This window comes from Lampris incognitus, chromosome 18 (assembly GCF_029633865.1).
Source record: "Lampris incognitus isolate fLamInc1 chromosome 18, fLamInc1.hap2, whole genome shotgun sequence".
In the NCBI taxonomy this organism is placed as follows: domain Eukaryota; kingdom Metazoa; phylum Chordata; class Actinopteri; order Lampriformes; family Lampridae; genus Lampris; species Lampris incognitus.
This window is the reverse complement of record NC_079228.1, coordinates 25,657,856-25,685,745: the sequence shown is the minus strand read 5'-3', so window position 1 is coordinate 25,685,745 and position 27,890 is coordinate 25,657,856. Positions and strand designations below refer to the sequence as shown.

The following is a 27,890-nucleotide window of genomic DNA, read 5'->3' as shown; positions in this document are numbered from 1 at the left end:
TGTTTTTATGTATTTAGTGGTATTAGTTTTTTTTATCTCTTCTGATGCCTGCTGTGGGCTGGGAGAAACGGCATTTTGTTTTTATTTATGTGCGCAGGTACATAATGAAAATGGAAATAAATCTCAAATGTCCAAATGAAATCAAATAAATATTTGTCTGACATACAAGCTAGATTTCTGCATAGTACTCTCCCCATGAAGCCCAACATATCTTCATATCTGAATCTGTATATGGTAGGTTTAAGTAAATAACCTAAAGCCCATCGCTACAATGGTCAGGGGCATGTATCCTTCAAACTGTTTTTCGCTGTGTTCTATATTGTGAGTCAATTGGATAGATATTACACATACCCCTTTACAGAGATTTGCTTGTATTTATATCAAGCTATTAAACCCCAGTTTTTGTAAAGCTCAGCCGCAGAATTTAGTAATTCACTTTTTTTAGCTTTGCAGCTTATTCAGTGCAATTTTTTCCACTGTCTTGACTCCATGTTCCATCTGTGAACAAAATGATCTACATATATTTAGTCTGAGGATCATTATGAACACCTTTCTCCCCCTAAAGAAAAATCAGTTGCCCTACTACGATTATGCTATAAACGACGCAGCTGTAACAAATAAAATCCACCTCTCTCTAACTCACTCACCTGTTTCTTGGGAGCCTCTGAGGTCTGGGTGCCCTTCTCAGGGGACAGGGTTTGAAACAGAAAACCCCTGGTGTTTCTGGGAGCCAGGGGGTTCCCATCAGAGATGGATGCCAACTTCTGGAGCATGAAGCGAGGCTGACTGAGCAATGAACCTCTCCTCACCTGGTGGGTAGAAGTCAGAGGTCAAGTCTGAATAATTATTTTACTACCACTGCCAGAACTCTGGTTAATAAACTTCCTATCCACTCTGGTAAATTTGGAGAGAAAGGTGCAGTAGTTTTATTCCCAAACGGGGGTTAAACCAAATTCCTTCTCATTTCAGAAAGTAACTAAGTTATCGGTCCAAAAACAAAAAAAAAGAAAAAAGAAAAGTATGTGGGCTCAATTATTCTAAAGCAACGGGTCTACACAATATTCCAGCAAGATTTTTTAAGAATTCAGCTGAAACTGTAACACCCTCACACATCATCAGCCTCTCTCTGGTACAAGGTATATTTCCAAAAGAAGTCGTCAATTTTATTTGTATAGCCCAAATAAATTAAATTGCAGTAATCACAGACCAGTGTCAATTTTATGTATTTTATCTTAAGATCATAGAGAAGATAGTGTTTGAGCAAATTGAGTGTTATATATCCTCAAATAACCTTCTCCATGAGCTCCAGTCTGGATTTAGGAAATTCCACTCCACTGATTCATGTTTGCCCTATCTGACTGATTCTATAAGAAAATAAATTGATGGAGGGAAACTGTGGAATAGTGATGTTAAGACCTTAAAAGGCATTTGACACCACTGATCACTCTATACTACTGATGAAATTGAAAGCTCTGGAGTTTAGCGAGTCAGTAGTCAAATGGGTAGTTTCTTATTTCAAATACAGAGTACAAATGGTGGATATTAACAGATTACTTTCCAGTCACCAAAAAAAAAAAAAAAAAAAAAAACCCAAAAAAAAAACCCCAAAACAAAACAAACTAGAGAGGGGACCCCAGGGAAGCGTCCTAGGGCCTCTTTTTTCCTGCTGTATACAAATGATTTAAAATCAGCATGTTCATGTGATCTCTTTGTTTTATCCAGACGATTGTGCCTTGCTTATGTCGCACAAAGCTAAAAGTGTGACTGAAAAACCCTAAAGCTCAGAGCTTACATTGGTTGGTAGATGGCTAAGTGACAATAAGCAATATCTCTCCATCTTGGCAAAACTGAGTATTTCGTTTGGTTATAGCTGTAATTTGAAGAAGTCTGATCACAGAAAGTTGAATCAGTTAATCTTGACACGTTTATTGAGAAACGTTTCATCACTCATCTAAGTGACTTCTTCAGTCTCAACTGACTGCAGGTATCCCCACCCTTATAAACAGCACAGTTGTATAAAAACTGAACCAAGGATCGGTTTCATATGCAAATTGCTGTGGACATTTATTAGCATTACAGTGGACATGTGTGCTATTTACAGAGGTTTGGGGAATTGTTGCAATCACAGCATTGTAAGATGCTGACAGATGTACTCTTAGCCCCCCCCCCCCCTTGTTTCAGGGATGGTCGTTCCCTCTTCACATAGATGGCCTCTTTGACTCATCGTTCAATCCAGAGTTCCTCCCTATCAAGGATGTGCAGATCCTCATCCTTGAAAGAGTGGCCACTGGCCTGTCGATGGGTGTAGATCGCGGAGTCCTGGCCTGACGAGGTAGCTCTTCTGTGCTGTGCCATCCTCTTCACCACAGTCTGTTTGGTTTCCCTGATGTACAAGTCACAGCAATCCTCCTGGCACTTAACACCATACACTATATTGCACTGTTTGTGCCAGGGGACCCGATCCTTTGGGTGGACCAATTTCTAGCGCAGCGTATTTTGGGGTTTGAAAGCAACTGAGACGTGGTGTTTGGAAAATAAGCTTCCACCACAAGCTACCTCGTCAGGCCAGGACTCTGCAGTCTAGGGGCTCACCTGGTAGAGTGCGTACCACATAAGGCTGAGTCCTTACCGCAGCGGCCTGGGTTCGAATCCGGCTCGCGCCCTTTGCTGCATTTCATCCCCTCTCTCTCCCCTGCCTTTCCCATCTCTCTCTCAACTATCACTATAAAATAAAGGTGGGAAATGCAAAAAATAAAAAATAAAATAAAGGATTCTGCGGTCCTCCCAATGACTGCTGGGATAGGCTCCAGCATCCCAGTGACGCTGACAGCAGGACAAGTGGTTTGGATAATGGATGGATGGACTTGACTCTGCGGTCCTCACCCATCTACAATCCAGTGGCCCATTCTTTCAAGGATGAAGATGTGCACATCCTTGATAGGGAGGCATGCTGGTTTGAATGGGAAGTCAAAGAGGCCATCTATGTGAGGGGGGAACAACCATCCCCTAATCCGGGGGGGGGGGAGGTCTAAGAGTACACCTGTCACCATTTTACTATGCTGTGATCGCAACTATTCCCCAATCCTCTGTGAATAGCACACATGGCCATTATAACTCTAGTTAATTGTCACAGTAATTTGCATATGAAACGAATCATTGGTTTTGGTCGTTATGCAACTGTGCTGTTTATAAGGGTGGGGATACCTGCAGTCAGTTGCAACTAAAGAAGTCCCTTAGATGAGTAGTGAAACGTTTCTCTCAATAAACGTTGTGACTAAATGACCTGATTCAACTTTCTGTGACTTCCTTACCTGGATTATTGAGCATGCAGTTTAGACTGAAGATGTCACTTAGATAAGTGATGAAATGTATCTGTCAATAAACGTTACATCCAGATGAACTGATTCAATTTTCTTTTGAGGCTTTAAAAATCTTAGTCTGGTCTGCTGCAGTTATTTTCAAAGTGAAATTCTGTCTGATTACATACCACCAAGGAATACTACAAGAACAGAAAAGCAGAGTGCTGTGTGCACACATACAAGCACAAACAAAACTTCAAGGTGTCAAATAACAGCGATAGACCTGTGGAGGCTGCGAGGGTCTCTGGAAGGGATTCAGAGTTGCTGCCTTCTTCTCTGGCTGCGGCACCACAAGGAGCTCTGGGGGAAGACCAAAACCATAGTGGGAGAGGAAATGGTAAGAATTATAAATCTATATTGACTCAATTTTCCAATAAATATTTTGATGTTTAAAATTATTTGAATACCCCAGCATTACTTTGGCTTGCACTCAAAAAAATAAATAAAATAAAAAGACCAGGAGCTATGGTGCCAACTTCATGTCTTGATCCTTCTCAACGCATTACATATTACATCTCTTTTTATGGACTTCATTGCATAAAAAATAAATGTGTAACTGGGTCAGCTAGTTTTCCTTCAGCTGTATGTGCAATGGTATATGCAATGAACCGATTCCACTTAAATGAAAACATTAAAGCATGTATACAGTATACAGTAGTTCCTTGACTGGAATCCATCCTGCCACTACTGCCATACCAGAATTTCTTTGAGCACATGGTAAAGAAACAAGTGCTGGTTCTCAAAGTTTATGAAGCAAAGCAGTTACCCATTTCCACCAATTTCCTCTAAACATGCCCATTCTCATGTTTATCTGCTTTAATAATCTAGGCCTCCATAATTAAGGATATTTTTAACCTAGTGCATCCGAGTACTCAGCATGACACAGGGTGGCTCGCAGAAGGAAGTTGCTTCTGACTTGTTAAGAAACTGTCCTACTTGCATATTGGACATTGTTAAATTTTGCATTGCACAGATGTACATGATTGGATAAAATGCAGGCAATTCATAGACCCTTGTGGAGTGGGTGTTGCCCCTATGGGAATGAAAATGTTGCAAAATGCAGACATAATTTTGTGAATGTAACCCTGCACTCACACGAGAAACTGCCAGTGGTTGTTGTCACTCAAGTTTTTGGTGTGAGCACAGGGTAAAATTTCTGTAAACTGGAAATCCGCAGTTGAGCTTGTAAACTTCAAGCCCTGTAACCTACCTTTCTTCTGTAGAGTCTTGGCAGTGAGTTTCTTGGCCACCTTCATAAACTGACTGTCTTCCTCTCCGATCTTCTCATCATCGGCATCCAAATCCATCTCCCCTTTCTTGATTTTCTGTTCAGACTGGGAGACGGAAAGGCAAATCAACAACACTTTGCCGAGGAGGGTTGTAATACACAAACACGCAGTATACTGCCATTTACATGTGTACTGTACACACATTCAAAGCAATCCAGATCAATAAAAGTGCATGCAGACGTGAATATTTGATATTAGTTATGGCTCCAACACTCAAACATTGAGTATTTTGTGAATTTGAAATTAACTGCAACAAATATGGAAAAAACTTGTCAATTATTTCCCTCCACTGTGAAACAAATAAAAATAACTTATCGGAGGAGGAAGCCAATGCCTAGAATTTGCCTAACTTGAAAAAAATGGAAAACTTTTCTCTGAGCCAATTTGATTTACACGTCATGTAAAAACTGTTTTACTACCTTTGAAATTGCACCATATAGTTATCTGAAAATTACGTAGTATTAGTTTCCATAATAACTCAATTCAATTGTGCGGCACTACCTGTTTTCTATGTGTAAGGAACCCTCCCTATGGAGAGAATGGAGCGGTAACAGTAAATATACCTGTTCTCTGAGCCACTGCTCCCTCTCCAATCTCTCCTTCCTCCTCTGCACCTCAGTCAGGTCGATGTCTTCTTCTTCTTCCTCTTCTTCCTCCCCCTCTCCTTGCATCCTGCCCATGTTGAAACTGTCGTCTGGGAGGGAAGATTCAAACCAACAAACACTAACTCTGCATGTACTTTATGAGAATGTCATCATAAGCATTTAACAAAGGTTCTCAGCCACCCAAACACCTGAGCTGGATGGGATGTCAGCTTAACATTTAAATGCTTGGGTTTTAAAATCTCCTCAACTGACAGTGAAATTTATCTCAAACACTAACGTTACTAAATTGAATTGAATGGAATCTTTGTACCATAACGCAATAACTTTACAGCTTATTTTACAGACATATGGAACTTATTGTCAAAGAGTCACCGTTACCCCCTTTCCACCAATGTGGACCTAGTTCTAGCTCTGGGCTGGTGCTAGTGCCGTTTCACAGTTGGATCAACTTGTGAACCTTCTCAGAACTGGTTTGCTTTTCTACAGGCTGGAGCTGGCAAGAGATCCACGTCATAACGTCACTGTATACATCTCCGAAGATGAGATGAGAAATCAACTGTTTAGATTTTGAATTTTCTTTTACAATTTTTGTATGCTATTTCATCATTAAATTCAAGTCTGAGAATTTTTGAGGTGAGAAATCAACTGTGCAGATTTCGATTATTGGCAGTTTTACAAAAATTGATGGCGAATCGAAAATTTGCTCGGTTTTCGGAGTTGAGAAGAACCACAAGAAATGAGGTTTTTAAATGCGGAAAAATTAATATTGGGTTTCAAATTTATTCTGTCAAAGTCAGTCAAATAAAGTATGTGCTCAGTGGCATGGTGGTCTATTCCATTGCCTACCAACACGGGGATCGCCAGTTGGAATCCCTGTGTTACCTCTGGCTTTGTGATATTGGGCTATACAAATAAAATTGACTTGACTTGGTCGAGCATCCCAGACACAATTGGCTGTGTCTGCGGGTTGGAAGCCAGATGTGGGTATGTGTCCTGGTTGCCACACTAGCGCTTCCTCTGGTCTGTCGGGGTGCCTGTTCGGGGGGGGGAGTAGCGTGATCCTCCCACATACTACATCCCGCTAGTGAAACTCCTCACTGTCAGGTGAAAAGAAGCGGCTGGCGATGCCACATGTATCGGAGGAGGCATGTGGTAGTCTGCAGCCCTCCCCAGATTGGTAGAGGTGGTGGAGCAATGACTTGGACAGCTCGGAAGAGTGGGGGTAATTGGCCAAAAAATTCATTGGGGAGAAAAAAAGGGGGGGTATGTGCTGATAAAACCATTTCATTCCTACCAACTTTGATTTGAAGTGTCATTACTGAGTGTTAAGGGGTACATGGTATGCATTATTTGGCAGAACCGACTGTTGCTGCTGAATAATGCATCCGAATAGTGCAATAATGCACGATTGGTCTTGTTGGTCACGATAATCCCGCCCCAAGCCCCTGCTGTAAGCGGATCTTTCATCTAGCCCAGCAAAAACCTGGTGCCACTCTGGAACCAGTTTTCTTGGCTGAGAGCCGGTTCTTTGGCGGTTGAAATGCAGAGAACTGGTTTGAGATTAGACACCGGCTCCAAACCTGCCCTTGAACTGCCTTGGTGGAAAAGGGGCACATGACAGGTAGAAGAAGAAGAAGAAGAAGAAGAAGAAGAAGAAGAAGAAGAAGAAGAAAGGAGCAGCAGCAGCCAGCTTTACCACTTTACCAGGAATTGTAGAATACAACAGGACTTCAATGATGGCTTATGGCTGTTTCTGATATTGTAAACTTACCCTGTCAGTCACAGCCACAATCACATGCCAGTATTTGGATGGTGTGCCACTCAGTACATACCCATGTTCTTCCAGCGGAAGCGGCGTGCTCGTCCAGGGCCATCGGAGTGCAGATCACCATCGGCAAGATAGCGCTCCTGGTACAGCCTGAGACGACGCTTATCATCGTCTAGTACCTGCTTCCTGGAGGGACAAATTCAAAATATTTATCACACACTTTTAAAGATATCAGTGATATCTGATGCAGCTTAGATTATTATTGCAAGATTTTTCCAGAGATTTCCTCTCAGTGGGGTATGGAACAACAGTGGAGAAAAGAGTGATTTAGTTTTCTCTGTACTATTACTGTACCTTTAATGTATGTTTTTAGTCAACTATGCAAACATCTCGCAGGATGTAAAAAAACAAACAAAAACAAAAAAAGGCTTGCAGAAATAAAAATGATACACCTGACGTAGGATTAGCCACCACTTACATATGGATCTTGTTGACCTGGTCCTGGAGCTCTTCGTCTGAGGGAAGATCTTCCAGAAGCTCCTCTTCCTCGTACTCGCTTCCTCCGTCGCCGTCGTTGTCATCATCGCTGGCCATATCGCTGCCTGACAGCTCTGCCTCAGAGTCAACGTAGTCGGCCAAATGCCTGTGTATAGAAAAAGGGGTTATTACCTTAAGAAAACTGCTTCAAGTAGGAGCAAGTCATTTTTCAGTTTACTCTGAAATCTGCCACATTGCAACGTCAAATTTCTCTCAAAATCTACACCATGAAAAGCCCTCGTAATATGCTAGGGGTTTTTAACGTGTTCTGAGTTTTGATTCACTGTCATATAAATCTGAATTTGTGTGGACTGGTGAATAATGAACTCTGAAACAGTGGGAAGGGTGAATAACAAATTAGAGAAAGTAGCTTACAGGTATTATGGAGCAGAGCACTAATGATGCTATGCAATTACAATGCATTTATTTATGTTATTCCTAGAAAATTCTGTATGGATCACCTTTTCCCGTGAGGTATCGAAATGAACTTAGCCCAAATACAAAGTTCCATGAGAACTTTTAAAGTATCAGGGGGCAGAGAATGATTTGTCTGAAAAAGATATTGGTTCTCTACTCACATTCTCTTCTTCTTTTTCCACCTAGCTCGCTCAGGTGCAAACAAAGCCTGCATCTCCTCTTCCTCCACTTCATTGTCTTCTTCCTCTTCCTCCTCCTCAGGATTTTCCTCATCATCACCATTGTCCTCCTGCAAAGTTTTATTTGTATCATTGACATTTGCAACGTAAAGACTTGAGGTACAAAATCAGGAATATTGCTACAAATGTACCCACAAGAGAGGTGAAGATAGAAAACCCCGACAAAGACAAACAGTCAGCGTCTTACCGTCTCACTCTGACTTTCCACATCTGACAGAAGTCGGAACTCACAATCCTCTTCCTCCTCCTCTTCCACCACAGGCTTATTACTAAAAACAAATAACAATAAAACAGTAATATTAACTGCTTTTGGGTAAATATTATATTTATTTTTTTGGATTTCCCCCCAATTGTATCAGGCCAATTACCCCACTCTTCCGAGCCTTCCTGGTCTCTACTTCACCCCCTCTGCAGATCCGGGGAGGGCTGCAGACTACCACATGCCTCCTCCGATACATGTGGAGCCGCCAGCCGCTTCTTTTCACCTGACAGTGAGGAGTTTCGCCAGGGGGACGTAGCGTGTGGGAGGATCCCCCCCCCCCGAACAGGTGCCCTGACCGACCAGAGGAGGTGCTAGTGCAGTGACCAGACATATACCCACAACCGGCTTCCCACCCGCAGACACGGCAAATTGTGTTTGTAGGGACACCCGACCAAGCCGGAGGTAACATGGGGATTCATACTGGCGATCCCTGTGTTGGTAGGCAACGGAATAGACGCTATGCTCCCCAGACGCCCTCTTTATATATATTTTTTTAACAAGGCCCAAGATAATTAGAATTGCTTTATTGAAAATGCAGAAATGGATAGCTATCATGTGCGAGAGTTGTGTGTTCAAAAATACATTAAATCCTTAAGAATTCCAAAGGTGAATGAAAAGCTCAACAATATCATCCCTAATCACTTATACAGATGGCTTAATATTTCATTATGTCTTTATACCTTTCCCCTGGGATTGAAGCCATGTGCCCAGGACTTGACACGGAACACAAGCGAGACGCGTCTAGATATTATGAAACAGAAGGAAACAAACATTTTACAAGAACATAAATTTGCAGACCAAAGTAAATATTGATATCAAATTAGATTCCATAACATCTAGACATAACTGAAAACCACAATTTTATCAAATTTGATCTGTAGTGAGGGCTTTTTAGTCATGACAGTCTTTTAAAAATAGATTCACGTGATCAGAAAATGGAATGGAAGTATTCCAATGCAACAAAAAAGGGTGTGCAGGTCACTTGGAGGGATGGAATTTACAGTTGTAAAGTCAGCACAGCAGGAGACTGCTGGAAAAACCTCAAAACCTTACTTGGGATAATTTGTATCTGAAAAAAATATTGTATGTGCCCAGTTATGACGGGATTTCTTAAAAATGTACTCAGAAAAGGGTGGGTGACATTTTGCTTTTTCTCCCTCAGATCAGAAGTGCAGTTCTACAAAACTGCAAATCTAAATATTTGATCAAATCAGGAGAACATGTGCTCCTGACAGCCAAAAATTATGTCCCTGTTGAACCTTGACACAGCACACTCCCTTACCTGGGCTTGGAAATTCACCAGAGCAAAGCCCTAGCAGTTCATCCATGTTACTCTCTGAATCTTCTTTTCTCCTCTCATTCTCCTTCTCATGAGTCTCTCCTTCTTCAGCCTGTGTTGTGGGGAACACCCCGGAGCACAACCCCAACAACTCCTCCTCATGTGTTGGTCTTAGCCCTCCCACCCTCTCCCCGGCCTTGTGGGACGTACTCCCTGTCACCCCGAACCCCCCTGAGCAGAGGCCGATAAGCTCATCCATGTTAGCATCCATTGCGTTCTCATCCAGGCTGTCCAAGATCAACTGCCTCTTGTGGGAGCGAGGTGCTCCGGTGCGAGGTCCCACATTGAGGAAGCCGTCCGCGTCAAGCAACTGGGAGTGGGTATCGTCCTCCAGGGAGAAGCGGCCTTGTGAGTCCCCACCCAGGCTGGGGCCTGCAGCCACCTGACCCAGGGGCCCGGAGTCAGCACTGGGGGAGGAGGGAGCGTACAGGTCTTGGGAGTCCTCAACAGGCAAAGACAGAGACGGCTCAGAGAGTTTTCCTGAACTCTGAGACAGAAACAGAAATGAAACAAAAATACAGATTTGTTACATCAATTACAGATGTCACAATTTTAGGATGCATTCTGTCAGTATTACTCTCTTTAGCAAGCAGCAGCTTTTTAATCTGTTCCTGAATTAAAAATTCTCCTAACAGACAAAATACCAACCAAAGTGATTTATGGCAGTTTTTGCATACTTGATAAACATTTAACTATTTTCAGCTACAGCAGGCATTCTAAATAAAATGAAACAATGTTTTTAATATTGTTGAATTTTATTAACTCTGGAAACTGAAATTGCAAAATACATGTCAGTGTTTTTCTACAGATGCAGGGGTCATTCTATTGCCCTACATACTAAAAGAGGAATACTTCAGTAAACATTTCCTCACAGTTTAGGCATCAGAAACAGTGGTGTGAATCAGATGACTTTATAAAGTACATCTGTTTGCTAGTCAAAAGCAAAAATGGCTTACTGAAAATTTCTTATGCCTTTAATGTCTGCCATTGGAGAAATGCTTGGATATAATGTCTTACATTGCCAACAGTAAAATATAAACTTATTTTTTTAAGTTGTCTCACTTGGAATCAAACTATGCCAGCAGTGATCTACAGACTAAGCAGTGCTGTACATTTTCCCCAAAAGGTTTCCAATAGCAGACTTATATATATCCTCAATCAGTCTCACCTTAGATGCAGAGCTGAGGAAGCTGGGTCTGAAGAAACAGGGGGAAGGGGATCGGAATACACAGGGGTTGGACACACCCCTTCCTGTGGAGCGCTGGTGATTGACAGGCTGGTAGGAGGTGATCATGGAACTCACCAGCTCAAAGCTACTGCTGTGGCTGTTGTCCTTTGCCAGAGACAACGAGTCTTCCTCTTCTGAAGCCAGGAAAGAGAGAGGAGAATTCCAAGATGTATTTTGTGCATGTGATCATACCAACAAAAATCAAAGGGATATGTGTAAAACATTCCTATGTATGTGCTTATATATACACAACAGGCGATTAGAAACTGTTCTTTAAACTCAAAGAAAGTTGAATCAGTTCATCTGGACACAATATTTATTGATAGAATCGTTTCATCACTCATCTAAGTGACTTCTTCAGTCTAAATTGACTGCAGGTATCCCTACCCTTATAAGCAATATAGTTGCATAATGACCAAAACAACAATCAGTTTCATATGCAAATAGGTGTGACCATTAACTAGAGTTTCAATGGCCATGTGTACTGATCAGAGGATGTGTGTCTGCTCCTGAAGCTGTCTCTTCAGTCCACGTACTTCACATACAGAGAGCAGTACTATCGGCAGAGGCATGGGTGTGCTATGGTTTCCCCAGTCTCACCTGCAGTAGCCAACTTGTATAAGGAGGAAGTGGAAAAGAAGGCTCTGATGTCCTATCCAGGGACACCACCTAGCCATTGGTTCAGATTTGTGGATGACACCTGGGTTAAAATAAAATCTCAGGACGTACCACATTTCACCGACCACATTAACTCTGAGGACAATCACATCAGGTTCTCCAGGGAGGATGTGAAAAATGACAGATTAGCCTTCTTAGACTTTGAAATTGCAATTGGTGCTGGGGGACATTTGATTGTTGACGTTTACCATCAATACTGATCAGTAATTAAGGTTTGACTCTTATCATCCACTGGAGCTAAAAATTAGGAGTTATCAGGACGCTGTACCACCGAGCTGGCAACATCCCCACTGACACAGCAACCGAGGAAGGGGAAAAAACCCACATTAAACGGGCCCTGGTTAAGCGTGGTTATCCTAACTGGGTGTTTGTCATCGCCAGGAAGATGCCCAAACAGTGCACCAGCCGATTGAAAAGAGAAAAAGGACAACAGTTGCCTAAGTGTAAACCAGTGGTGATTCCATATGTGGTGGGAGTGTCAGAAAAATTGAGACACGTATTTCCACAGAGGACTTCCAAACACTGCATCTCAGTTGCTTTCAAACCCTAAGACAAGCTGCGCCAGAAATGGGTCCACCCCAAGGATCGGTCCCCCGGCACAAACAGAGCAATATAGTGTACGCTGTTAAGCACCGGGAGGATTGCCGTCACTTGTACATTGGGGAAACTAAACAGACGCTGGCCAAGAGGATGGCACAACACAGGAGAGCCAACGCATCAGGCCAGGACTCCACAGTCTACACCCATCTATAGGCCAGAGACCACTCTTTCAAGGATGAGGATGTGCACATCCTTGATAGGGAGGAATGCTGGTTTGAATGGGGAGTCAAAGAGGCCATCTATGTTAAGAGGGAACGACCATCTCTGAACAAAAGGGCCAGCCTACTACATCTATTGCCATCTTACAATGCTGTGATTGTATACATTCCTAAATCCTCTGTGAATAGCACACATGGCCATTGAAACTCTAGTTGATGGTCACACCTATTTGCATTTGAAACTGATCGCTGGTTTCGGTTGTTATGCAAGCATGTCGTTTACAAGGGTGGGGATACCCGCAGTCAGTTTAGACTGAAGAGGTCACTTATGCCCCTTTTCCACTACATGGTACCGGCTCGGCTCAACTTGACTCGACTTGCAGTGTTGTTTTCCATTACCGTAACAGTACCCCCTCAGTGTAGCTGGTCTGCATTGATTTTGGTACCCGCTCCAGTTTTTTTGGAACCTCAACAAAGGTGGCACCAGAAAAGTGGTAACAGTTATCAAAATGCCGGTACTTTCCAGGAATGGAAAACGAAAAAGACGAGTCGATTTAAGCCGGTACCATGTAGTGGAAAAGGAGCATTAGATGAGGGACGAAACATTTCGCTCAATAAACGTGTCCAGATGAACTGATTCAACTTTCTTTGATTTTCTTACCTGCATACTGAGCACGCATAAAGACAGTCCTTTAAACTGAAATGCTAAGATTGATGAGCCTATAAAAAGCTATTTCAATCTGCTCACCCATCTTATGGTCATTGTCCTGCCCTGAGGGACCAGTCCGTCTCACACCATCGCTAAAAGCAGAGTAAATGGATATTAACTTACTACTAACGCCAGCAGTGCAGGTAAGACAAAGCCAGAGGAGAAAACAAACTTTAAACTTGAGAGCAACACCCTAACCAGTTACTCACAGCCAAATCAATTTTAATGGAATAAAAAGTACTTCCAAATCCCACAAGATTCCTGTCATTTACTTCCCCCCCCTTTTTTTTTTTAACAATCAGATCTCAAAGAAGTCCATTGATTAACATTAATACAGTAAAAATTGGAAACAGATATACAAGTGCATACACACAAACTGACCCAGTGCGAGAGCAGGAGTTTCCAGCAAACAGCATCAGTGTACCGTCTGTGTTGATAAGGTCAGGGGGGGATCCCTTCAGTGCATCAGGAGACTGGCTCCTGACACTTTGGACCACACTGCCTTCATCTGCATCCCTTTCCTCCTCTTCCTCAACACCACCAAGTAAGTCATCTATACCCTGTAGAGAGTGAAGGATAGGAAGAATTTAAGGAGATGACAAAAATCCTTAAGTGATGCGATTATGCACATGAACATACACACACCTCTCCCTCAGACTCAGTCATCTCTTCCTCCTCCTCCTCTTCCTCCCCACAGTCTTCGTTGTCTAGGCGATGCAGGGCAGCTTTGCGGGCCCTCTCCTCCTGTCTCCTCTGGGCCATGGCCTGCTGCAGACGCTGCTTTAGACTCAACAGTTTCTCTCCTTCACATGGAAATGTATTGTGGTGTTAACAACCAAACAGAAGGCTTTCTTAAACTACAACACCTACTGGAAAGGATGCTGGAATGGCATCAGGACCTTAAAACCCAAATTAACTCCCTAGTTCATCAGAACCCAGTAAGACTTCTACAGTAAACACTGATCCAGGAATGTAGTTATGAGAAAACAAATGAGACAAAAACATTACAAAAGGAGAGAAAAACAGGAATCTATGCTTGAGAAAAAGGTAAATTTATATGGCAGGGAAAGAAAATAAATTTTGCCGAAAACTTCAAATCTTTGAGGTCAAACTTGAATTTAAAGCTAAACCAGCCTTTAAGTGGCCTTGTACTCAAAAAAAAAAGAAAAGAAAAGAGAAATGGAGAGGGAAAGTAATAATTGGGGTTAAAACATACCAGGTTTGATGGCTGCAGCCTCAACACTACCCTCTTTCACGGTGACCGTGACTGACTCCGTGTGTAACTCCTCCTGTCCAGAAGGGGCGCTGTCTTTACGGATGATGCTGAGCTGCAATGTGACCTCACCTTGAGGCCGCACCGTGGGTTGGACATGTCGAAGGTAACGCTCTTTTAGAGCCTCAACACCTGCAAGGTAGGGACGAAACAGCGGGGAGGAAACTGTTAATGTTAATAACGGGTTAAATAGTTTCAATTATTCACCATTTGTCTACTAATCAGCATGGTGTATCAGATGCAAACAATTTAGATAAGTGTCAGCAAAGTTAAGTAAATGCTAACATAGACCAAATTGTCTTTCACATGCTTTCCTGTGATTGTTTAAACCTCCTGTCACTCACTGCACCAGCGTAAACATTAAAGAAGATGTATTTGCAAATGCTTTTTGACTGAAGTACGGTTTATTCTGATTACCTCCATGCAAAAAAAAAAACAAAAACAAAACAAAACAACAAAACACTTTGGTCTTGATTATTAGAATGACAAGAAAATCTAAAAACTATTTCAATATGTGTTTGGCCTTCTTGTGTTTTAAACCAACGGATCTGCTCTCACCAGGGTTGTGGTGTGAGGGCTCCAGGTGGATAAAAGCTCCTTCATCAGCTTTTAGTTTGGGGACAGGTGGAGGGTCCAGCCCAAGCTCCCTCAGTCTGGCAAGTCGGTCCTTCTTAGGCTTGGAGGGGCCCTGTGCTACAGGCTCCAGACCAGCTGGATCCATACGCATTGACTGGGGAGCTAGAGCCTGAACCAAAGTGTCACTTTCAGTTCTAGCCGTTATTTGCTGGTTTGGGGAATCGGGTAAAGCCTCAGCCTGGCTTGCCTTCGGGAGTGCAGAGGAGATTGCTCCTGTGGTGCCTGAGGTATTGCTGACCTCTGCACTATCTGTTGTCATAGACTCCTGCAAACTCTCTGATAAGTAAAGCATCGGAGTCAATTCATGGTTGGGTTCCAAAGTCACAGGTGGTTCTTTATTCTGAATTTGGCTCTCCTGCTGTGGGGAGGAGGTGGCAGCAGCAAGATGTAGCAAGGTCTGTATGGGGGCAGAGGAAATATCCAACAAAGACTCCTGGTTTGTAGATGGCTGTTGGGGCTCACTGGGAGGGTTGGCGGTAGGTTGGGGAGGAGCTGTCTTAGCCTCCAATATCATGGTCTGATACTTTGTCGATCTAAACAGAGGTAAAAAGAGAAGTTAGAATCAAAGGTTTGTGCCTGACAAGAGGACAACATGCCTAGTATGTGTGCGTATGACTGAGTGAGCTGATGTGAAATCAGATGAAGTCTATCTGTTGGGCAGCAAGATGGCTTAATGTTTACTTCACAGTGAGAGGGTCGTGGGTTCGATCCCTGCCTTTCTGTGCAGAGTTCATTCCTTATTTGCATGTTTTTGTTGGTTTTCACCCAAAGTCCAAAACAAGCATGATAAATGAAGTGGAGCCTCTTAAATACACATATGAATGGTGTGTGAATGATTTGTGTGAACCTATGGCGAACTGGTTGTCAATTCCAGTATGATTCCCTGAATTCTGCCAAATGCCTGCTGGGATAAGCCCCTGAACCCCCTGACCCTTTATTTTATAAGTGGGTACAGACAATGAATGAATGAATAAATGTAGACCTATGGAAACACGACCACCAAAGTCAGATCGGACCAAAGACCGATGGGTTTTCCAGTTTCCCCCAACCTTCAGAAAGACATTCATGTTAAGGTTAATACTCCTGTCTGTGCCCCTGATCGAGGCATGGAAAGATGAACTGGAGTTGGTCCCCGGGGCACTGCACTAGCGCTAGCATTAGCGGCTGCCCACTGCTCCTAGCTAAACAGCTAGGATGGGTTAAATGCAGAAAAAGAATTGCCCCGTGGGGATTAATAAAAGTAGTAAAATGGAGAAGATAACTCATCTTTCAATTATAAATTGGAACAATTTGCTTTACACCGGAAAAAATGGTTTAACTGCATAGCACCCCATAAGCCTGACTTTAGTTTCACAAATGAATGATTATGTTGTAAAGAAAAGGTCATTCCCTACCTGTACAGTTTTTTCTCTTTGTTCTTTCTTTCTATAAGCGTATAAAGAAAATATAAAAAAGCACCAACATATAGAGTAAAGATGCTCCCAAAAATGCTTTCCTAAATGAACCTGGTAAAGAATATTCACATTTATCTAATCTGTCAGACTAGCTTGATTAAGGTGTCATGGATTCTGTGTGGATGTATTGCTGTCCCAAAGCAAAACACCAAAATATGAAAGTCATTCTAGATGTTTGTACCAAGCTTAGCTGTTCGTACCAAGATTATTCATTCATGTATGCTGGCTATGAAGTTGAAAAAAATTTGCGTCTTTGAAAGGTCGCATCTTTGATATCCAAAGGAGCATTTGCTCTAGCTTTAACCTAGCTCTTGTTTTTGCTTTGGTTGTGCCACAGGAACTTTTCTTTGGTTTCAAGGTTTGAGCTGTCGAATGGGTCACTTAGTGACTCTTTCAAGGACTGATGATGTGCTGACGGTATTTTGAATTTTTTGGGTACCCCCCCTTTTCTCCCCCAATTGTATCTGGCCAATTACCCCACTCTTCCGAGCCGTTCTTGTCGCTGCCCCACCCCCTCTGCCAATCTGGGGAGGGCTGCAGACTACCACACGTCTCCTCCGATACATGAGGAGTCGCCAGCCGCTTCTTTTCACCTGACAGTGAGGAGTTTCACCAGGGGGACGTAGCATGTGGGAGGATTATGCCATTCCCGCCCGGTTCCCCCTCCCCCCTGAACAGGTGCCCCGACCGACCAGAGGAGGCGCTAGTGCAGTGACAAGGACACATACCCACATCCGGCTTCCCACCCACAGACACGGTCAATTGTGTCTGTAGAGATGCCCGACCAAGCCAGGGTAACACGGGGATTCGATCCGGCAATCTCCGTGTTGGTAGGCAACGGAATAGACTGCTACACTACCTGAACGCCCCCGGTATTTTGAATTATCAATGTCACAAATGTTGCTGTGCTTTTGTTAAGTCATTTGTTTTAGTTCTTGTTTGCCTTTTGTTTTGTTTTTTTGGTCTTCTGTACTTTTTCATTTGTATTAATGTTCCTTAAAGAAACTCGCTAAAAACTTAAATAAAAATAAATAAATAACTAAAGTAGTAAAAAAAAAAAAAGCTGTCAAAATAGGCTATAGCAGAAGGGCTTTTCCTACGCTACCAGTTATTTGGGTAAGTAACTAGCCATCAACTGGAGGATTCTTGCCCATTCAAAAATTCACTTTGCTGGTAATTTTTTTTTTTTTTTGACTGCTGGGATAGGCTCCAGCATCCCCGCGACCCTGAGAGCAGGATGAGCGGTTTGGATAATGGGTGGATGGATGGCTAGTGTTACTTAGACTGGCTTTACACGGTGAAACTTTCACACAACTTCAGTTGCTTGAAACTTAGGTGAAACTAAGTTTCAACTGAGTTGCATGGTGTAAAGCCCCTCCACAACACACTTGAAATTTGTCTGAAACTCAGCCCCAACAGTTGCAAAACTAAACTTTGTGAAACTAGTTTCATGCAATAGCCAATCAAAACGCTGATAACACGTTGGGTGATGACATCAAAATACTGTTGATGTGGTATCATTTCAACCAATTTCAACTGATTGATTTTAACTTGACAACGTGGCTTATCACCAAAATGAACAAGATTAGTCAAACGCAAAATAGCCTTCAGAAATCCTCAAATCTATCTCCCCCTCTGCACTTTCTGTCTCTCTTGCCATTGAAATGTCTGGCTCCCTCCCTCTCTGTCTGATAATCCTCCGATCTTGTCAACTATTATAATGACACACTCTTCCTGTCTTGATCAGCTGGACCCAACCAAAACCAACAGTCTCATTCACACACTCGGCTCCCTGGTATACTCCTGAACTCCATCAAATGAAACCCTTTATGCGCCAGCTCGAAAGACTCCAAGAAAACTGGCTTAACAGTGCATCTCCAAGCCTACACAGACTACCTTCAACGAAACAAAGGCACTTTCATCACATCTCGGTCAACCAACTACTCAGACCTCATACTTACATTGACTTACATCGAAATTCTCTGACGATACATATGGCGTACCTCAGGGCTCAGTTCTTGGCCCTCTACTTTTCTCTCTTTATATCTCACCTTTGGCCAAATTATACACAGTCATGGAATAAATTTCCATTGCTATACGGATGATACTCAACTGTATGTGCCTACAAGGGCTGATGATCATACTCAAAAAACTAAATTTAGAGGCCTGCTCGGCTGCGGTGAAAAATGAGATGTCACTAAATTTCCTGCTTTTAAATTCGGATAAAACCGAGATGCTGTTCGTTGGCCCTGTTAGACACAGACACCAATTTGATCAAGTAACAATAACAACTCTGTGATTTCACAAAGTGTGGCAGCGAAAAATCTTGATGTTACGTTTTTTCCCCGGGCTTTCCTTTGATAAGCACATTGAAGAAACCACCAAGACTGCCTTTTTTCACTTACGTAACATAGCTAAAACTCAGTCTTTTTTGTCCATGGCTGACGCAGAGACTCTAATACATGCATTTTTGTCATTCAGACTTGATTACTGTAATGTTCTGTTTTAAGGTTTGCCACATGCTAGTACCAAAAGTCTTCATATGGTTCAAGATACTGCAGCTAAAACAATAGCTAAAACTAGAAAATTTGACCATATTAAATCAATTCTTGCCTCCCTTCATTGGTTTCCTATCCATGTTAGATCAGCCTTCAAGGTGCTTCTGCTGACTTATAAAATCCTGAATGGGCTTGCTGCATCATACCTGTCTGATCTCCTTAAACCATAATTCTATCTTGAGCTCTCCGCTCTCATAATACAGGGCTTCTGTGTGTACCCAAAGTTAAAAAGAAGTCAGCTGGTGTCAGGGCCTTTTCCTATTTGGCCCCATTCTTGTGGAATAACCCGTCTGCTGCTGTCAAGACAATCAAGAGTCTGCTGAGTCCTTTAAATCCAAACTTAAAACTCATCTTTTTGCCTTAACCTATAGTTAGTTGCCTTTAAATTGAGTACTTCACAATCTGTACTGCATGGCAGGTCAGTTTCTGTCTCAATGAATTTACCAAGCACTGTTCTGCCAACGAGATTATAGAGTATAGATTATGGACTATTGCAAACTGTTCTCTTCTCTCACATGTCTTTTCTCTCTCTCTGAATGGTGTCTTCTCCTTTCTCTTCTCTGTGTATGGTGTGATGTGAGTCTCCCCCGTATGCATGTGTAGTCTGCTCTCCTCCCAGGTCTCCATGGTGATGGTGGTCACCATCTGGACACTGCTTGGCATCCTCCTCACCACATTTTTTATATATCTTATAAATCCCTATAATTTTGTTATCCTGTTTCAATGTTACATCCTTCTCTCACTCCAATGTGTGACTAATATTTTTTTCTTGTCTCTTCTCCTGTGTATGTGAATGGTGTGATGTGAGTCACCCGTGTGCATGTGTAGTCTGTCCTCCTGCCAGGTCTATATTTTGTTATGGTGGTCGCGTGGCTCTGTTGTGTGGCATCCTCATCACAGGATGAGGATGTGCACATCCTTGATAGGGAGGAAAGCTAGCTTGAACGGGGAGTCAAAGAGGCCATCTATCTATGTGAAGAGGGAACAACTACCCTGGAACCGAGGGGGGGGGGGGCTAAGAGTACATTATGTCGCCATTTTACAATGCTGTGATTGCAAACATTCCCAAATCCTCTGAATAATACACATGGCCATTGAAATGCTAGTTAATGTTACGCCTATGTGTATATGAAACCCTTATTGTTTATAAGGGTGGGGATACCTGTAGTCAGTTTAGACTTAAGAGGTCACTTAGATGAGTGATGAAATGCTTCTGTCAATAAACGCTGTGCCCAGATGAACTGATTCAAGTTTCTTTGATCACCAGAACTGCCTATTTCCACCTAAAAACATAGCTCATCTCCACCCATCACTCTCCTTCTGAAACCTTGATCTATGCCTTCATCACACACATTGACTACTGCAACAGCATTCTTTACGGTTCATCATCCAGTCCTAAACAAACTCCAGCACATCCAAAACTCTGCTGCTCACCCACCATGACCACATCACCCCTGTCCTCCAGAACCACCATGGCTCCCTGTCCCACAACAGATCCAATTCAAAGTCCTTCTCTTCACTCACAAACCCTCCATAACAAACCCTTCTACCTCACAGACCTGTTCCACTACCATCCTCCATCCTGAAGCCTGGCTCCTCCAATGCCAACCTCCTATCTCCACCACACAGGACCAAGAAGGCGACAGAGCCTTCTCCATAGCTGCTTGCTCCTTCTGGAACTCTCCCCAAATATATTAGAGACTGCACAGATCTGTCCACGTTCAAATCATTAATCAAAACTCACCTTTTCAAAATTGCTTTCAATGCGTGATTGTGTGTTTTGTTTTTGGTAAGTTGCTTTGACTTTTTTTTGAGGGGGGAGGGTCCTCCCTTTTTCTCTCCAATTGTATCTGGCCAATTACCCCACTCTTCCGAGTTGTCCCGGTTGCTGCTCCACACTCTCTGCCAGTCCTCTGCAGACTACCACATGTCTCCTCTGATACATGTGGAGTCGCCAGCCGCTTCTTTCCACCTGACAGTGCGGAGTTTCAACAGGGGGACGTAGTGCATGGGAGGACCATGCTATTCCTACTCCCCCCCCCCCCCCCCGAACAGGCGCCCTGACTGACCAGAGGAGGCGCTAATGCTGCAACCAGGACACATACCCACATCTGGCTTCTCATCCATAGACACGGCCAATTGTGTCTGTAGGGACACCCGACCAAGCTGGAGGTAACACGGGGATTCATACTGGCGATCTCTGTGTTGGTAGGCAATGGAATAGACCACTATGCTACCCAGATGCCCTCTTTATATTTCTTTTTAACGAGGCCCAGTAGGGACGCCCGACCAAGCTGGAGGCAACACGTGAACCCAAACCGCTTAGCCCCGTATTAGTAGGCAACGGAATAGACCGCTACACTACCCGGACGCCCATGTTTATTTTAATTCATTTAAAAGTTTTGAGTACTCTAAAAAGTTCTCTATAAATAAAATGTATTATTATTATTAAGATGGTCTCTTGTCTGCTTTAGAAGGAGATTATTGGATCAAGCTCCTAGAATAGCGTGTGAAATGACCCATTGGCCTCTCTTTTGAGTAGCCAGTCCTTAACCCACAGACATTTAGCCTTTTTTAGGTTGTAGTTTGTCCTCCAGCATATAAATGCACTGATAGCTCACTTCCTATTCTCATAGACAGCAATTATGAAACAAAGTAGTCAGTCAGTGCCAGAAGAAAAAGTGATACAACACATCATACAAAGTGATACAACCATCTTACAATGCTTTGATTGCAAACATTCCCAAATCCTCTGAATAGTACACACGGCCATTGAAACTGTAGTTAATGGTCGCTATGTAACTGTATTGTTTATAAGGGTAGGGAGGCCTGCAGTCAGTTTAGACTGAAGATGTCACTTAGATGAGTGATGAAACATATATGTCAATAAAAGTTGTATCCAGATGAACCGATTCAACCTTCTTTGAGTTTTTTTTCTGAATTTTCTCCCTTCTTTTTCTCCCCAATTGTATCTGGCCAATTACCCTACTCTTCCAAGCTGTCCCAGTCACTGTGCCATCCCCTCTGCCGATCCTGGGAGGGTTGCAGACTACCACACGCCCCCTCCGATACATGTGGAGTCGCCAACCGCTTCTTTTCACCCGACAGTGAGGGGTTTCGCCAGGGGGACATAAGGATTACACTATCCCCCCCCCCCCCCCCCCGAACAGACGCCCCGACCGACCAGAGGAGGCACTAGTGCAGTGACCAGGACACACACCCACATCTGGCTTCCCACCCGCAGATACAGCCAATTGTGTCTGTAGGGACGCCCGACCAAGCTGGAGGTGACACGGGGATTCAAACCTGCGATCCCTGTGTTGGTAGGCAACCGAATAGATGGCCACGCCACCCAGACCCCCCTTCTTTGATTTTGTTACCTGGATTATTGAGCATGCATAAAGACATGAATTGATATTACCCAGAAACAAAGTAGCCAGTGACAAAATAAGATACAACGATGCAAATGTAGTTAGAATGAAACTTCCCACTTGATTTAATGTAGTGAGAAAACAAACAAATGAAAACTTAACAATCTAGCTAGCTAATCTTAGTGAAATAAACCATTAAATTGTGTTGCATGAGACTATTATTTTTGAATTGTTTCATGTAACTGTCAAGTTGCATGGAAATTATGTTTCATGGAATTTGCAACCTGCAACTAATTGCGTTAAAGTTTCACTGTGTAAAGCCAGCCTTAGAATCCATTAACTTTTATAGAAGACAGAAAAATGTTTTCCTGCCACAATGTCTATGAAAGACAACCCATGTGAGTGCATGTACATTTATGTTTTTGTGTTTGTTGTTTACTTCAGCAGGGCCATGGCAGGGCCCTCTGGCCTGGTTCTTCTCTTGAAGAACTGGTCGATAGTCTTAGGTTCAGGGACGTGGTAGGGCAGACCAACGAGAGACTCTTAAGAGAAGAACAACAATGTTAACCGGATATTCTCACACGGATGGTGAATTTGCAGAGCCTTGTTGCTAACAGGACATGCCAACTTAAAAAAAAAATACTGAATATTCAAAAAGAGGTGCAGCTATACCTTCAGACATAATTGAAATACTTACTTGCTGTATTTTATGAGCTAAGGTCATAATACTGCAACTACAATAATGCTTTACCATCTAAATTATTGTAAAAACATTTATTAATTGGCCATCCTTCAAGCAGTTCCTCAAAAGGCGAATCTCTTTTTTTAATCAAACGGTGTGTATTAGAACTAACCTAAACAAACAATAGTTGGTCAATAGCAACACACAACAAACAAATTGTCAAAGTGTACAGTAAAGACTGACCTCTGACCAGCCTCTGAGATTCACTGTGGAGCTGTTTTATGGCCTCTTTGCTGGCCCGTGCCGCTTTCCTTTCCTGGGAACATAATAATAATCAATTCTATTTATATCGCACCTTTCTAAACAACGTTACAAGGTGCCTTACACAACAGGATAAAATAATGCACATAGTCAAGATAAAACAACAAAATACAATAAAAATATAGGAGATAATGCCAAATCCACTCCACAGAACAAGGTAAAACATGGTCAGGTCGCCTTTAGTAATGAGACTGGCTGAGGGAACAGTTAATAAGGACCTGCCTGAGGAGTGCAGGGAGTGGCCAGCCCCATATGTTGTGAGTAAATCAGTGATATATGTAGAAGTGAGGCCATACAGGGCTTTAAAAGTAATTAGAAAAAGTTTAAAATCAATTCTATACCTAACAGGTAGCCAGTGAAGCATTGCAAGAATGGGAGTGATGTGGTCAAGTCTCTTAGAATTTGTTAACAGTCTGGCAGCTGAGTTTTGGACGAGCTGGAGGCGGGAGATGGACTTTTGACTTGAGCCCTGAATACAGTGAGTTACAATAACCCAGACGTGATGAGATGAATGCATGGATGACTTTTTCAGGGTCGGTTTGAGATAGAAATTTTTTTACTTTTGCGATGTTCCTAATTTGGAGGAAGCAAGACTGTACTATCTTGGTAGTAATAAACTAAGTAGTATTTGGTGGTAGAACTAAGTAGTACTTAGTTCTTAGCCAAACTCATGCAGACCGTCAGTTCCAACAGTCATCCTGGCTTACGTTCGTTCTCCTGGACAGTGATTTTTTCATTTATTTTTTTTAGTTTAGCTATATGCGTTAGTTTGGATATATGTGTTCTTTTAATTCTTGTAGTCTTTGGATGTGTTTTGTGTTGCACTGCTGTGGGCTGGGGGAAACGATGTTTCATTTCATTTCACGTGCACCAAGTGCATGAAATTACATGACACATAAAGTGTTTCTAGTTCTGATTCTTGTCGATTTGTGTGTCAAAACGGAGCTTGGAGTAAAAAAAGACAACCAAATTGCAGGCAGAGTGCTTAAAATTGGAGGACAAGGTTCCCTAGACTCTTTTCCAGTTTGCCAGTTAGGTTGGGGGGCCGAATAAAAGGACCTCAAATTTGGACTCATTAAGCCGAAGGAACTGGCCGCATAGTCGATCTAGGACCACATATTAAAGTTGCCCAATAGAAATTTAGGTGTAGTCTGAGCAGCCAAAACACATTTGCCATTGAAAAAAACAAAAAGAAAAACAAATTCATGTTCTTACAGTACGAAAGTTGCAGTTGTCAGCATTGCACTTTTGATCACTTATGTAACTCAAACTAGTGATCACATTGTTCTCAACAAGCAGCTTTGGCTTTGTTATTCAAACACTTCTGATGAGAGCCTTTTCAATGAAAATCAATTCTGCATTGCATACCGCACGCTGGGGTTTCTCCGATGGCTCTTCCTCCTCATTCATCAGCGGTTCCTGGATGAGGAATTTACACTGATTAACATAGGAGGATCATAAACCAACAGCAAAAAGCCAAGCCACCTGTATTAAATGAACAATTAGCGTTTTTCCTGCTTCCTGGAAACTTCCAAGATGCTAACGGTATTTGAACACTATTGACAACACTACTAGTGCTGCATCCAACACAAGGGATTGTTTTATAACTCCTTCACATGACTTTATTGGAAGCATGCAATACAAATATGGTGTATATATCCTAATATTCCGCTCATTTGTTGAGCACTTTTATCTACATATTAAGCTATAGATCTTAATATTCCACTCCTCATTTGTTGAGCACTTTTGTCCAGTGATGCCAGTTGGGGACCTGTGAGGCGTCTGTTTCTCAAACTAGAGACTCTAATGTACTTATCTTCTTGCTCAGTTGTGCAACGCGGCCTCCCACTTCTTTTTCTACTCTGGTTAGAGCCTGTTTGTGCTGTCCTCTGAAGGGAGTAGTACACACCGGTGTAGGAAATCTTCAATTTCTTAGCAATTTCTCGCATGGAATAGCCTTCATTTCTAAGAACAAGAATAGACTGTCGAGTTTCAGATGAAAGTTCTCTTTTTCTGGCCATTTTGAGCGTTTAATTGACCCCACAAATGTGATGCTCCAGAAACTCAATCTGCTCAAAGAAGTGCCCATCCAACCAATCCAACTTGTGGGAGCTGCTTCTGGAAGCGTGGGGTGCAATTTCTCCAGATTACCTCAACAAATTAACAGCTAGAATGCCAAAGGTCTGCAATGCTGTAATTGCTGCAAATGGAGGATTCTTTGACGAAAGCAAAGTTTGATGTAAAAAAAATCTTATTTCAAATACAAATCATTATTTCTAACCTTGTCAATGTCTTGACTCTATTTTCTATTCATTTCACAACATATGGTGGTGAATAAGTGTGACTTTTCATGGAAAACACGAAATTGTTTGGGTGATCCCAAACTTTTGAACGGTAGTGTATATATAACTTTGTTAAAAGAAACACTCAACGGTAGGGAAAGTGCTCAACAAATAAGGAGCAAAATAATCCAGTGAGTCAAGTAAATTCTTTATGAGACAGTACAAGCCTGTTTCATGCCATATTCATGCTGATGATTGCTTATGGCGTTGAAACAGACTTGTACTGCCTCATAAAGAATTTACTTGACTCAATGGATTTTATAATTTCATATGTGTATATATAGATATATCCACACATATATATATGTAGTTACTTGTACTTGTGCCACCTTGACAATGTTTTAAAAAACCTTGCCAACAGTACTGTTCTTTACCTTGTGTTTTTTAACCTTCTGTTTGACTTTTGCTCTGATGGCATCCAAAGACTCTTCTTCCTCATCATCATCATCATCATTAAGACCTGCATCAAACAGGTCTGTGTCGCCTAAGAGACAGCCACTGTCATTCAAAGCCCCTGGCAGAGGTGTGTCCTATAAATGAAGAAATTTGGATAACTGGTTCAGAAATGATCGCAAACAAATAAAAAGGAGTTTTAACTAGGAGCTTCATACTGATTTTTGATAAGATAAAGAAGTTCCTAAAAACATGTCAAACACTTTGCCCTCTCATTTTGGCTTGTTTGCAAAAAAGAGCAAATCAACCACATACCTCATTAATTTTAGAAATCCGCTCCTTCTTCCTCTTCAGTTTCACCACTGCTTTGCTACACCTCTCCTTCCTCTCCCGATGCCTCTGGCTCTTCTCTCTCCTCTTTCCCTCTGATTTTAGCTCCAACTCCTCCTCTCCATCTTTGCCTGGCTCAGGTCCACTCTCTTCGCTGTCAACAGGAGCCAGAGAAATCCTCTTGCTCTTCTGTGCCCTTTTCTTTTTTCCCCCCGTCTTTTTCTTCTCTACTTCTTCGGCCTCTACCTCCCCGCCACTGGATGCAGATAGGACAAGAACATCAGCCATATGTATGCTGGACTCCATAGTGCCCATATCCTCTACCTCACTGTCGCTCAGGGCCTTGTGGCAACGAAGTTTTCGGTGAACTTGGATGTCTTCGTCATCATCAGAATCTGGGGGGGGGGGGCAGAAAAAGGAACTATATATGCAAATAACATTCAAGACTTATTCTAGAGAAGCAAAATGTATCATTTGTAAAAGATAGAGAATATATTGTTTAATGTCTAGAATGAATTTGCACACATATGCCTTACTACATTTTAATTTGTTGCGCAGTTGTTACTTAATCTGTATTATCTATATTATGTGTGTGCAATTTATTTCCCTGTGGTCGGTTACTTTTTGAAATTTCAATCTGGTGGTGCTTTCTTTATGGTTCTAAAGTAACACATACTGCATGTGAAAAATATACATCAAATAATCTTAATCTGGTGTTTAAGCATCACAATATTGTTCACTGGTGCTCACTGGTGATTACCACTTAAATTCTGTGATCAAACACAAGCAAAAGAAACAAAATTTAATAAATCAAGATTAAAACCAAGGTAAATGGCTCATCATGTTTAAAGTTTGGGCCATTGTCCATTGTTAAGCTTTACCTTGATTGTCCTCTCTATTTTTCGTCACCTCAGTCACCATCTCATCCACAGGAGAGCCCATTCCACTGTCCGAATCACTCTGTGCCGCTGTGTGGACAACTGTTGAGAGCCCCTCGGCCTAGAAACACAACAGTTCCATAATTCACTGTAACCAGTTATGACCAACTTCGAACAATACATATAAAGAATCCTCACACTTTTTTCACCCAGACAGTCAAGCTCTGTATATTTTATTTTACGCAGTAGTCCAGGCAGAATATATGATACACACCAATTCTCTGGGATTAAGATTAATTAATTTTTTCACAAAAATGCGTATGTAAAAACTGTTGAAGTGGCTGGTGAAATTTAGGATTATTTTTTTCAGGATGTCACCCTATTACATGGCTGTAGTAAGATGGTTTATTTCGTCTACAGCATCTACTACTACTACTACTACTACTACTTTCGGCTGCTCCCCC

The 27,890-nt window shown here is 42.2% G+C and overlaps 1 protein-coding gene across 1 annotated transcript in view; it reads right to left on the bottom strand.

Annotated features, from left to right (window-relative positions):
• The window catches only part of LOC130129010 (claspin), a 29,805-nt gene that overhangs the window by 1,165 nt on the left and 750 nt on the right, over nt 1-27,890 (bottom strand). Inside the window, exons 2-23 of the mRNA XM_056298803.1 lie at nt 27,430-27,547; nt 26,534-26,943; nt 26,200-26,355; nt 24,852-24,902; nt 23,406-23,478; nt 22,920-23,022; nt 15,020-15,630; nt 14,405-14,593; nt 13,834-13,991; nt 13,570-13,748; nt 13,228-13,280; nt 10,984-11,177; nt 9,759-10,302; nt 9,157-9,217; nt 8,402-8,483; nt 8,137-8,261; nt 7,500-7,664; nt 7,086-7,207; nt 5,212-5,342; nt 4,570-4,693; nt 3,583-3,659; nt 648-809 (exon numbers count right to left, since the gene is read on the bottom strand). Coding sequence (XP_056154778.1) covers nt 648-809; nt 3,583-3,659; nt 4,570-4,693; nt 5,212-5,342; nt 7,086-7,207; nt 7,500-7,664; nt 8,137-8,261; nt 8,402-8,483; nt 9,157-9,217; nt 9,759-10,302; nt 10,984-11,177; nt 13,228-13,280; nt 13,570-13,748; nt 13,834-13,991; nt 14,405-14,593; nt 15,020-15,630; nt 22,920-23,022; nt 23,406-23,478; nt 24,852-24,902; nt 26,200-26,355; nt 26,534-26,943; nt 27,430-27,547 — 3,888 coding nt within the window. The remainder of the gene's footprint in view (nt 1-647; nt 810-3,582; nt 3,660-4,569; nt 4,694-5,211; nt 5,343-7,085; nt 7,208-7,499; nt 7,665-8,136; nt 8,262-8,401; nt 8,484-9,156; nt 9,218-9,758; nt 10,303-10,983; nt 11,178-13,227; nt 13,281-13,569; nt 13,749-13,833; nt 13,992-14,404; nt 14,594-15,019; nt 15,631-22,919; nt 23,023-23,405; nt 23,479-24,851; nt 24,903-26,199; nt 26,356-26,533; nt 26,944-27,429; nt 27,548-27,890) is intronic.